Genomic DNA, 12,438 nt, shown 5'->3' on the forward strand with positions numbered 1-12,438 from the left:
GACAGACCCGTTCATGCCACGGGAGTGACGCTCCCGACCCACCATATCGCCAGAGTTAAGCGGCTACCACAGCAACTCCAAAGCCGCCTCCCCGCAGCGCTTGGGGCGCTCCTGGGCCTCTCCCCAGGCGGCTCTCGGCACCCGAGAGCCCAGACCCTCCCTCCGGGCGCCGCAGCAGCCCCGCGGGATGCAGGCCGCCCCCTGCTCACCGGGGGCCCACAGCGCCGGCGCTTCGCGAGCCCGGAGGGCCGCCGCCACCCCCCGGCCGTGCCCGCCTCGCCCCAAAAAAACTTTTGGGGATGGGGGTGGCGGCGGAGCGGACCGCGGCGGCCCAGCACCCCCGGGCGGTGCTTCCCAGCGCTGCCCGCGGGGGCCATCCCGCCGCCAGACCCCCGGGGCAGCCCCACGGCCTCGGCCCGCCCATCCCGTCTCCCGGGGGAAGGAGCGGGGCTCCGCCACCCGCACCTACCTGCGCAGCCCGCCGGCGGCCGGCTCGCCCGGGGGTCGGCGCGGCGGCGGGCCGCGGTGGGGCAACGGCCGGGGGCATGGAGCCCACCGGCGGGGCCAGAGGGACGGGCGAGGGCTGGCAGGGAGCGCGCAGACCGCGGCGCTTACCATGGAGGGGGGCGAGGGCGGCGCGGCGACCGCTAACTGCCTCAGCGGGGCGCACGGCGGGGCCGTGGCCGCCATTTAAAGGGGCAGGCGCCGGCCGGGCCGCGGACCCGAGGCGGGAGGCGGTTGCCAAGGGCAAGCGGCGCCGCTCCTGAGGAAGGGAAGCCGTCGAGGGGGCGGAGAGGGCCGCGGCGCCTCTGATCCCCTCCTCGGCCAGCTCAGGAAACCCCTCAGTGGCTTCCAGAAGGGTTAATTACGAAGCCTCCGAGCCGGTGCAAAGTTTGAGGACTGTGGCAGGAAAAACTCCTGGCTGCGGGGAGTCGGGGGTGGGGGGGGCGGTGTTAGCTGCCTTCCTCCTGAGGGAAAGCCCCGCGCCTCACCGCCCTCCCCTTGCGCACAGCCCCGGCAGTCGGTTAAACAGCGTCCGGGCAGTGAAAGCGGTTCCTAAGTCTGACGAGGGGGGTTTGGGGTTCAGCGGAAAATACCGCTGAGAGGCCGCTCCAGGGGGACACCTAGGGGGAGAGAGGGGAAGAAAAACCCGCCCTCAGCTGCGCGCTCCTCAGGCGCCCCGGGTCGGGCCGCTCGCAAGCGCTGCCGACGCGACGCCCTGCCGGGAGAAGCCGCGGTCTGAGGGGCCGGCCAGGGCCAGACCCCGCGTCCTCAGCCGGCGTGCGTGGACAGGGCTGTGCCGCCCTGCCCCGCGGATGTTTCCAGGGGAGCAGGCGGAGGCCTGCCTCTGCCCCGCTGCGGTGCGGGCTGGCTGCAGGCCGAGCAGGGGATGGGGTGAAAAATAAAGGAAATCGGTGGTGCGGGACTCATCTCAGGAAACCCAGGCTCTCGTTTTTAAAGCTGCTGAGCAGCACCAAGCGGTTTCTGCCCACGCTGTGGGCACCCAGGGGTTTGAAAAGCTGGGCTCCAAGTGAGCACCAAACGGTGCCCCTCAAATCAGGGGACCCAGCTGGAGCGATGATGGGTTGCAGATCTGTGCCCTCAGGACACCTTGCAGGAAAAAAAAGAGCCCTGTGACATTAAAAGAAACCTGTACCTTGCTGGGAGGCTGGCTGGTAGATGATGAAAAGGGAGGGAGGGAGAAAGGGAGGGAGGGATGGCCAAGAGAAGAAGTAGAGCAGCCTGGTGTGGCAGCGCTGTTTCTTCTTGCTATCCCTTTTCTCTCACTGCTTCCCCAGAAGGTGGGTTGAGGGACATCTCTGGGCCCTGTGATATCTGCCCACTGATATGTTAGCAAACGTGACAGAAGTCTCTGTGGCAGATGTCTGCTCCCAGCCATCAGCCCAGACAGGACAGCTGTAACACCACCGAGTCTCCAAAATTTACAAGACAGTGTAAAAAAAAAAAAAAAGCGTGTTTTATTTCATTTTTGTTGCTTGCTTTCTTGATTTAGACCTTTGAAGCTCAAATTTTTCAGGCTTTTCTCAACAACACTCGAGATCAATTTACGTTTCTTTTTGTCCAAAAGTTGAGTTTCTCTCTGAATCATACTGGGTTATCCAAGTGGGAGAAGCTTCACATTCAACTGATGGCTGCCAGCAACACTAAAACCCCTTTGTATTCCCTCGGTTAAAAGCTGGCTGGCCTGACAGTTTTGCTCAGGCATGTCCTATTTAATGGAGGATTCACAAGAGAATTGTTATTACAGGATGAAATGAACATAAACAGCATTTGCAGGAATAACGGTAGTATGTCCATCACAACACACTTGAAACACACCAAATACTTGGGTTTAAATCAGACACTGTTTGGAATGCCTTTGGTCCAGCTCCATCTTCCCACTCTGACTTCTCCGACACACAGTCACAGCCAGTACTCTAAGCCAGTAACTCGGTCCCTGTTCCTCTTGATCTGCCAGGTGCCTTTGACTTTACTGGTTATTCCCTCTTCAAACTCTTGATTGTTTTTGACTCCTCTAACTTCTTCCTTTCATAGATATTTTGGTTTTGCTCACTAACGCTTTGGTAGTACTTCCTTCAGAAGACCCTCACAATCTACCTTCCAGCTTTCTACTGAAGTGCTATGTTGCTCTTGGTCCCAGTGCCCTTCTTAATACGTAGTTTACTTCGAAGTGATTCCTGCCTGGTAATCCCAGGTCTTCCCACTCTCCCAATCCATTTCAGAGAAGAAATATTTGCCTCTTAGGTTCCTTTAGCCATAATCCCTCTAGCCTATCCTGCTTTCGCTGATACAGGTGTCACCACATCAAAACTAGAGCAGCAAGTGGTCACTCAAGGAATGGGTTGTTCCTCTTGACGTTTGGTCAGCAGAGTTTTGCAAGTCAGATGTGGAATTTCTTGAAGCAGTTATTGTGGAGCATCCACATGCAAAGATGCAGATCACAGCATTTATTAAAAGCGCATTCAAGAAAGCCATATGACAGTAGCATGATGACAGATTTCCTTATGGTGTGGTGGGGGCTTTTTGGGGCTCCTTTTTGCTTTCAAATGCAAAGAAAAGCAGAAATATTCATGCCTCTCTCAGCTGAATTGTGCTTTGTATGTGTTTTAATGGATATGGAATTGAGTCTTTACTGGATACTGAAGTACAATTCCATTATCTGAAGAGTCTTAAAGATATGCAAAATCGTTAGATAAGGTGTGCTATAATCCCTGATCCTGTAGCTGAGGGAAGAGGTGTCAGCCAGCTAGCGAGAGTGGCACGTGCTCAGTACAGCGGTAACACAGCTGGCAGGGCTGGGTGCTACGGGTGGGGGTTTGGGGCTGCTGCAGCTCTTCCCACAAAGCAGTGCTTTGTGAGTACCTTTGTGTAAACCCAGACTCTGTTCCAGAGCACACCTGCTAGTTTTGCAGATAGGCTACCCGCTTTAGCAGTTTTCCCTTCCACCCTGGTGGCATAGATGAGCTTTACTTAAAATGAAGTTTAAGTAATCAACTTTTGGTGAAAAAGGATTTGTTCTACACTGAAAAAAAATACTTTGGGGAATACATTTTACCTATAAACACCGTGTGCATATAGCCACAAAGATACTGAATTCCTGTAACTTCCTTTCACGGTGCATTAGGATGATAGGAGTCTGGCTGCTCAGAAAATGAAGCCAATGCTCTTTCTCTTCTCACCTCCACTAGGGAAGGGTTCAGCAGAAGAGTTCTCCTTTTGAATATCTGGATATTCTGTACTCAGCCCAAAGTTCTGGTTTATACAAGGCCAAAGCGAAAAACAACAGATTATCTTTCCTCTGCTCTCAGAGCATTTTCGGCATCTTCTCTGGGAGAGATCAGAACAGCCCCCGGGAAGTCATTGTTGTCACTTCAAACGTGGCTGTCGTCCAGGCAGCAGGCAGAGCGCTGTGAGCTCGAAGCTGTGGTAACTTTAGTAAGTGTGACATTCACTAGGCAGAATGTGAGGTCCTGTTGCAATAACACACACATATTTTTTTGCCCATTCTACCGGAGGGAGAGACGGTGAGGCCATATACTTCAGCAACTATGAGCCAGCACATTGGGAAGCTCTATAGGTCTGCAGTGTCTTCATTCCTCCTGTTCTTGCTAGTGGGTGAGTACTAAACCACCTTCCTTAATTAGAAGAAATGTAGCTTATTCCTAGAGTTTAGCTTGAGAGGTTCTCTTCTTTATTTCAAAAAGCAACTTTCCGCTGAGGGCTTCCTCAGGATGCAGGAAAACTATATCTAGTAGTGTGCACTGCATTAAACCATACTTTTCTTTATAGATACATTCCTGTTTAGCTAATAGAAATGTTCAGAAAGAGTATGTTTGCCTGTCTTTTTCAAGAAGAAAGGCTGTGTATCATCATTGCTAGAAGCTTCATTTCTATTTTGGTTCTCTGATGTATTAGCAACCGGTTATCGTCACAAGGTAGTTATTCATATCCATTTGTGAAAGCCAACCTCAGACCAGGGCAGAAGTCACATAAATTAAGAAAAGCAATGTGCAGTCATTGATCACTTAATCATAGACGACTGGGAGCTGGATACAGCTTGTATAGCACTCTCATGGCACCAGCTGAGTGTGAAGTTGAGCTCTAAAGCCAACAAAACCATCTGAAAGATGGTCATTCCAGCATGAGAGGATTTTTATGTGGGTTGGAAATCGAGCCCTATTTGCCCTCAACCTCTCCTCTATCTATTGAGTGTGAACAAAGGAGAGGAGGCTCAACTAGAAAGGTCAAATTTTGCACTGACCTCCACCCACCATTTTGGTTCGCTGATGCTGTTGGCAGCTGGCAGAAGAAGTTTGCAGGGCTGCTCGGGTTTACTCCAGGCACCAAAGAGTAAGTTAGAGGCTCCAGGACTGGAAGAGAGCACAGGTATATTTTATTCTTTCCTTTTGTCACCCCACCTCCTCTAGCCTGCCTTGTGTTTTTCTCATTCACAGCCAACAATACGGCCTTACATGGGAAAGTATCAACCTGTAGATTACGTAAAGGGGAGGCTGATGGATTAGTAGGTGCCCTGTTAGTACTGGCAAATGTGGAGCACATTGTCACATTGCAGGGAGTCCCAGAGAGCTTTCTCCCCTCATGGTTGAAAACTGGCCGTGAACTACCGACTTCATATGACAATGACCTATTAGATCATCTAATCATTTTTCCAGGTCAAGACAAGATCATCCATGCTGTATTTCTCTGTACTCTGTCTAGCTCAAGTGCTTTCACCAAAAAGCCTTGCATTCCTCTCCATCGGGGATTGAGCCCTACAACCCGCATGACAGGGGACCTACACATCACTCTGCTAATGAAGCGATTGACTTAAAAAGAGCTTTGAAGCAGAGTCAACAAGGCATTTGGCATGGTATGCTCCCAGATGCCAATATGATAAGGGCATTGTGTATTTGAATACCAGTGAACTAGTATGTTCCAGTTTTGCAACCTCACAAAAGAAAAAGAAAGAAGGAAAGGAAGAACGAAAAATAAGAGTCCGTGCTGTGACGTTCTCAGTGAAGCCCCCAAACAGAGCTGGGGTGAAACAATACAGCCTACTCCTCTTGCGTTTTGATTTTTCTAATTAGCTGTAAGTTACATGATATGTATTGAATCAAAGATGGGGGATAACACAGATGACAAGGCCAGTTATTTCATGATAGGAGGTGCAAATAAAACTCGTTTTGAACAGATGCAACATCAAAGCACATTGTTCCTGCTTGGTTTTGTTCTCTATGCCACTAAGTGACTGTGTAAAAACGATACCTTTTACATCACTAAAAGGAATAAAAATTATAATTGTGTTGCAGGGGGTGTGCATGGTAAGGCTGGAATAGCTATAGTGGAGAAGAAATTCTGTGGCCATTCCTTGAAAACAAGACAGCAGTAGCACATACTGCTCTAGCTAAAGCAGCAGTATCCAGTGGAGATAATGGTTAATGAACAGAGATTTTAAAAGAGTACTCATGACAAAACTGCTCAAATTCACTCTAACGAATAACCAAATATATCACATCAGGATATTTGATGCACAAAGACTGTAGTATGTCAAGCTACCATCAGCTTTGTCAAGTATTTCAACTATACTTTGCACTCCGCCAAAGTACATTTCACGATACTTCAACTTTTATGACTGCTGCATTGATACACTGTTACCTAACTGGAAAGGGAAAAACTGGACCTCAGATTCCCCCGAGAAGCTCCAGTGGGCTCATCAGTAGGATAATGTGTGAACATGAAGATAATATTTAATCCAGTATCTTTAATAAGGACTACTCATTTTAGGGGACTGGATCCAAAACTACAATAATATTTGGGTACCTAATTCTCAGGCATCCAATTCCCATGTATCAGTGTTCCAGTTACAAGGCCAAAATTTTTACTTTGTGGTAAAAGCACGGAGTACCAAACAGCTCTGAAGGGGTTTCATATGCTAAGTTGTTGCCTAGTTTCATAGCCAGCTTGTATTTTCTATATTTTTGCATCCATGAGTTATCTCTCATCCGATATTTAAACTGTAAGCTCCGTACACCATCCTTTTATAAGGCACCTAGAACAACAGAGCCCTGCTGTCTGACAGAAGTTGTCAGTGCTACTCCCATATGAGTCATAAATAATAATAATTATGAATACAACTGTGATTTTGCGTACATGCCTAGAAGAGCCATTCAAGTAACTCTCAAACCGATCATTAAGGGGTTTGGTTTTCCATTCCCTTGAGACATTTGTCCCTGAGCATAGAGAGGCTATTGGCATTGTGAAGCTTTACCAGACCTAGACAATAGCCTTTCACAGGCTTTGGATGGAATGAAAGACTCAAGACAATGGAAAATCAAGACCTTCACTGTGGAATGGTCTGCAGTACTTGAGAGGGCACCGAGTAGTATGAAGGGAGACTATTTCACTTGAAGAAAATAACACAACAGAAGAAACTCTTCCAAAAATTGGTCTGAACTCTTTCTTGGTGACAGCTGTTGGCTTATTTTTAAGAGTTTGTTTTTCCCTCTTTTTGAGACAGCAACTATTCCTCTCATCTTCTGAGCCCAGGCTTGTTTCCAGAAATGAGGCCCACTCACACTGCTCTTAGCTCAAGGCTGTTTGATACTATGATTAGCAGCTGAGTGAGAGAAGGCAGGTTTAAATCTCTACTACAGGTGTGTTGTCCATATTTTTCTAACAAAGAGTAACAAGACAATGTGGTCCCTTCACAGAGAATAGATGTCACCCTCAGTATCGATACCCGCAGAAGGCTAAGGTGCCGTCCCTCACGTCGCTGATAGCATCTGCTGGGGGTTCAGTCTCTGGCAATGGAGATTCTTCCCACAATTTCAAGATTTCCTATCCTGAAACTGGAACTGCATGCCAAAACTTCTAAGAAGCTCACATTATATTTTGGGATGCAGGCAGTTGCATTAGGATGAACACATATTCACTGTATTTGTCAGAACAGAGCTGCTTGTGTGTAAGCGTACATGCATTTTTTGCTTTGCCTCAAAAGCAGTTGAGGCGGGAATGTCAGGCCCTGAGACTTTTTGGCGTGGGAAGAAAGAGGTTAGTGTTGCAGGTGGAAATGTGGCTGAATGAACTCTAAATTTCACCCAAAGCCATTGGACAATGGCATTAGTCTTCCTCTAGCATGGCAGTAGAAAGGAACTGAGGATCAGGAAAAGACCTATCTGTACACATGAACATAATCTAAGCAGGAACTAGGAAAAAAATCCCTATCGTCATAATAGTGACTACCCTCAAGTCCTAATTCCAGGAGCCATTCTTCGTGCTGGTTAGAGGTCAGGAGTAGCTGGAAGGTTTATCATCCTATCACCCTTAACCCTCCTCTTCTTTCTTTTTCCTGGTACAGATGTTGGTGTTAGCGGTGGAAGTGCAAGCAAGGAGAATGCAGCTGTAACTCATATAACAGCACAGCCTTCGTTGTTGACAACACCTGAGCCATGGCACCTTTTGGTGACTCAAACACCAGCCAAGGAAAAAGCCAAAGAGGGTGAAACTGTGGTCTTAAATTGCCACTTTAACAGTCCACGACGTCCCTCCCTGACTGACCTGATGGTGAAGTGGTACAAAGAAGATGAAAAGGGGCAGATGGACCTGCTAGAAAACAATGTGACCGTCTTGCCCAATAACTCCAGGGTTTTCATGAGTGGAGACTTGTCCCAAGGGGATGCCTCCCTGGTGATCCTCAATGTGACAACCAGTGACCACGGTATTTATTTCTGTGAGGTTACACTTCCGGACGGGAAGGTGGTGACAGGAGATGGCACAAAGCTCAGGATCAGGAGGGCTCTGGGTAATATTTGACGTTATTTACTTCTTTTCTCCCTCTTTCTCCTCCAAAGCGGGTCTACACGCTTGCGGAAAGAGGGAAGTTGTCCTGTTTGGCCTCTAGCAGGTAGGGCCTGGTGTCATGGAGTGTAATTGCGCTATAGCATTTCTTGCTGGTTTTTTTAGGCCAGCTAATTTTGATTGGCTTGCCTCTATAAACAGTCACACAGGTATTATTATCAGGAGGGGCATTTACAACAAAAAAAAGAAGGAATAATTTTATCACTAAAATCAAAGTCAGTGCCAAGAATGAAAGTTAGACAAGTTATCTTGTACTCACAGCTCTGTTTGGCAGAACCGCCGTGAGTGACAGGTGTCAAGATACCGTCTCAGGGAACAGCTCCAAACTCCTTCTTTTTGACATTATTTCTTTCCAACCCACTAACTTGCATATTTATTCCTTAAATCTGGATGAAATAAGTAATCCCACAATAAACACGAGGATCACATTATATCATTTCTGCTTAACTTCATTCACATTAAAATCAAAGTAGCATTAAAAGTGCCATGCTATGTTTTCTTAGCCTCACAAATAGACACTAGGCATATTAAGTAAGGAGATAACTTGCTTTGCCTTTATCAGCTGGAAATGTCAAAGCAGCTTTCCTTTTTATGTAGGCTAAACACATTCCAGTCCCAACAAATCAACACATCAGACGGTTTATTATCTTATTATCTAATTAACAAAAAATAGCACCTTCTGTGTCAAGAGTAAATTATGCAAGTGCCATTTCTCCCTTATTCATTACCAAAGCTTCTAGCTCACCGAGATTCACTAAGCCTTTGCCCTTTTGAGCCTGAGTTCTTCCCTTACTAACTTTTATAGAACTACTCAATTTAAACCGTAGCATTAACAAGGCAAGAAAACCATGCCCCCCTGCAAGGGCTTGGTCATGTGTCTGAGGAGGTCTCCCGTTGGCTTGATCTCATAGTCTCAGTAGCGCAGGTTACTCTTGCAATGTCTGCACCCTGGCCGGTGTAATTGCCTTTCTGTGTTCCCGAGAAGATTAAATATATAATTTCTGCACTACGCCTGAATTAAAGGGACAAGAGAATGTGAGAAATATAATTCATAAAGAAATGTTACGTGCCACAAATCCAGACTGTTCAAAAACTTATCTAAAATTAAAAGAAATTAGCTGACTCTGTTAACGTGTCCATTACGGGAAGCAAATGACGTATATTTTGGAGTAAGGTAAGTAATGGTCCTACAGCACCTTCATTGCCCTCACCTTCCTGATGAAATGAGCAGCCTCACAAATGGATTTAAGCTACAGGATACCTCCCTGTATGTGGGAGAAGGGGGTGGTTTTCCTACTGATGACCTACAGCTGGTTTGCTGGTGAGTTGCTGGATGCCCACCCATTTGGCTAGGTAGCACGGAGTAGCAGCTACTCCTGTGAATGGGTGGCCTGATGCTTGGAAATCTGTGTGTGAATATGGTGGCAAAATTGTCCAAATTTTCTAGTGAAGCTTAAATACAACCACACAGAGATATGTAATGAATGCCTGATCGTACTGTAATTGTAGATAAAACTGGAAGGCTTTTTAACCATTCTTTTATTACCCTTCCTGGGTGAGTCACGTGGCAAAATGACTACCATGAGCGCGAGGCAGTCACTTAAAATCTGATCAGATCAGTCTTGCGCCATTGCCCAGCCAGTTCCCCCTCTCTAAAGAGACACTCCTACTCTGCAGCCGCGACGCTACAGGACAGATGCGCTCCATGCTACGTCCCATAACCCTTGTAACAGTCCATCCTACTGTGCTCACCTGACCAAAGGCTCTTCCTGAATCATCCTTCAGTCCTGACAAATTAAAAAGCCAGAATGCCGACATGCTCTTATCTCAAAGAAAATGGGATTATCCCATCTCTGACATGCAACAGTCCCAAAGAGCATCAAATCATAGAAAGGACTTCAGTGGAGCTCTGCCCACCCTCTGGTGCTGTCTCCTTTGGAGGTAGACAGGGAGACTGATGACTTTCTCAAAATTGTCAAAGTATTTTGTTCCATTTGAAAATAAAGCGTACAGGCATGAGTCCCATTAATTCAGGCAGCAGCATCTTTTGCCATCCCAATAGCATCCAGCTGTTAAGGGAGATTGCTAGGGAGATGGGGTTGTCCTATCCCTAAATCCCCAGAAAGCATAGCAACTTCCTACAAAGGAATGAAAAAAATCAATAACTCCATAGTGCGATACACCCTCTCCCATGTAGAAGCCCATGATTTCATGTCAGACAAGACATGGGCATAATCGATATCATAATAAGTAGCTTCCTCTGCAGCCACTGCAGAAAACGTGCTGGCTGCATTGCACATACTTGCCTGGATGACATCTTACATTACTCTCTCTACCTTCCCTTCTCCCCCAGGCTTGTTTGGTATAGAAGAATCCATTGGAACCATCATTGGGGTTGTGGCGGCTGGTATCGGGGGCGTAGTGGTTCTGATCATTGTTTTAACCCCACAGCTGAGGAGGTGCGTCCTCTGCATGAGACAAGGCTCTCGCCAAGGTAAGGAACACAAACCAAAATCTGTAATCCCTTGCTAGAAAGATGAATCCAATCACCTATTTCCAAAGGTACTTTTTTTTTAACTTAAGGAGGAATTAGCCATTTGCTTACCTCTGGTCAGACAAGGCATCTGGTTCAGGAAATAAGCAGTGTGGATGAAACTCTGACAGGGCTGACTCTATATTCCATCTCTTTTTTAAATAGTTCTTTGGGTACAGCTTCATGCATGGGCCTAATAAGTTACCTATAAACAAAATGATAGGATCTTCTTTAATTGCCACTTTCCGCAAAGAGTTGTTCAATGAGATGCCACTTCTCCTTTTAATGAAGTCCTGGGTCTCCTTCGGTTCTTTCAGGTTTATGCTGAAGGATGGATCTTCCTCCCACCACCTACATTCTTACATCCATATTCTTGTAATGCTCGCGTACAGAAAGCCTATGGTGGCCTAAGTGTATGTTTGAGGTGTGGTTTGTAAAGCCCAGTAATATCTTTTATTAGATCAGATGATCAGGTTGGGAAAACTAGATGTTTTCGTCCCACATGAGCCAAAGAAATGACCCGGGAAGAGGCTGACGTACCTGAAAGCTCACCTGTTTTTTCCAGCTCTGTCAGCTGGTCTCATTAGAATGGACTGACACTAAAGGCTGGATTTTGAAACAAGCTTAGTTCCCATTTTGTTCAACCCAAGATGTGGTCTGCGTTTCAGGCCGAGCTCAGCTGACTTTTTGCTTTCAGTGGGGAGCCGGGTGATTTGCACCTCTTCTCCCGGCACTCAAAAATCTCGCTCGGCCTGCTGAAAAAAATCCCATCCCTGAAGGGGTGAAGGAAGCGCTGGTCTTGCCGTTCACTGGAGCGCTGCCGCCACCTGATGGCCAGCGTGGAGGGGACAGGGACACGGCCAGGAGCTCTGCCCCGCTTACCGGGGAGGGTCTTCCAGCCCGTGCTGAGAAGCGCACCCGCACCCTCAGGCTGATGCTGCCAACGCAGCAGCATCCCTCTGCAAATCCTCTGCATGAACGGAGTTCACAACTTCCTTACTTTCCAGAAAGCCTTGGAAGAGTTTATTGTGTCGTACTAACCCTGTATCGCTCTGTCGCTCTCTCTCCTTTCCTTCTCGCTCAGCGTAGCTTGAGGTGCAGCATTACAGGAGTCACTGGAAGATGCAAAGCCTACAGGTGGAACAACTTCTGATGCCCTGTAAGCCAAAAATGGAGCTCTAGATGGAATAAAAGCTTTCGCCTCAGTACCTGTTGTCTTTGGCATTTTTATTTTTGTTAGTCTGTTACTTTTTCCTGCAGCTTTGACAGCCACAGTGGCGTATTCAGCATCCTCCTGCAGCGAGGAGCAAAACAGCCTTTTGTAAAGGAATTTGTATTACCGCCTGCCAAAACCCCACTTAGTTTGGCCACATATCTCTGAATCTAGACTCTGATGAGGTACCTTGGGTCTTTCTCTGCCATTACTTCTTATTTCAAAGGTGGTACTCGAAGTTTGTCAGCTGCGCTTCAGAAGAGACAGAAGGAGCCTGACCTGCCCAGGCCCCCCCAAGCTCCCCAGCTGCTAA

The 12,438-nt window shown here is 47.4% G+C and overlaps 2 protein-coding genes across 9 annotated transcripts in view; one reads left to right on the forward strand and one right to left on the reverse strand.

The window, feature by feature from the left end:
• GRAMD1C (GRAM domain containing 1C) overlaps window positions 1-690 on the reverse strand; it is a 55,264-nt gene extending 54,574 nt beyond the window's left edge. For 5 of the 6 annotated variants that reach the window (XR_012996271.1, XM_076349050.1, XM_076349042.1 and 2 more), the window contains exon 1: window positions 616-690. Coding sequence is in view for 5 of the 6 variants with exons in the window: in XM_076349050.1 (XP_076205165.1) it covers window positions 616-690 (75 nt within the window). In the remaining variant the exon portion in view is untranslated. Of the gene's footprint in view, window positions 1-469; window positions 548-615 lie in introns of those variants that run through there. The other variant, XM_076349033.1, reaches the window with a different exon arrangement.
• A 3,327-nt stretch (window positions 691-4,017) lies between these two features.
• On the forward strand, window positions 4,018-12,114 carry LOC143155846 (uncharacterized). Of its 3 annotated transcripts, none has more exons than XM_076328822.1 (4): window positions 4,018-4,137; window positions 7,880-8,323; window positions 10,733-10,873; window positions 12,002-12,114. In XM_076328822.1, exons 1-4 carry the CDS (start codon window positions 4,071-4,073, stop codon window positions 12,004-12,006), a joined length of 657 nt encoding a protein of 218 aa, XP_076184937.1. In that variant the 5' UTR covers window positions 4,018-4,070; the 3' UTR covers window positions 12,007-12,114. The 3 variants fall into 3 exon arrangements, with proteins under 3 accessions (XP_076184937.1, XP_076184936.1, XP_076184938.1); XM_076328821.1 differs by having other exon boundaries at window positions 4,019-4,137; window positions 11,997-12,114; XM_076328823.1 differs by having other exon boundaries at window positions 4,020-4,137; window positions 7,880-8,239; window positions 11,997-12,114.
• The last annotated feature ends 324 nt before the right edge of the window (window positions 12,115-12,438 follow it).

The sequence above is a fragment of the Aptenodytes patagonicus genome, chromosome 1 (assembly GCF_965638725.1).
Source record: "Aptenodytes patagonicus chromosome 1, bAptPat1.pri.cur, whole genome shotgun sequence".
In the NCBI taxonomy this organism is placed as follows: Eukaryota; Metazoa; Chordata; class Aves; order Sphenisciformes; family Spheniscidae; genus Aptenodytes; species Aptenodytes patagonicus.

What these genes read in the sequence shown, in the direction of transcription:
- LOC143155846 (XM_076328822.1), top strand. Translation starts at nt 4,071, where the DNA reads ATGAGCCAGCACATTGGGAAGCTCTATAGGTCTGCAGTGTCTTCATTC. An exon ending in CCTCCTGTTCTTGCTAGTGG is followed by an intron (nt 4,138 to 7,879) that starts GTGAGTACTAAA and finishes TTCCTGGTACAG; the next exon opens with ATGTTGGTGTTAGCGGTGGA. An exon ending in CAGGATCAGGAGGGCTCTGG is followed by an intron (nt 8,324 to 10,732) that starts GTAATATTTGAC and finishes CTTCTCCCCCAG; the next exon opens with GCTTGTTTGGTATAGAAGAA.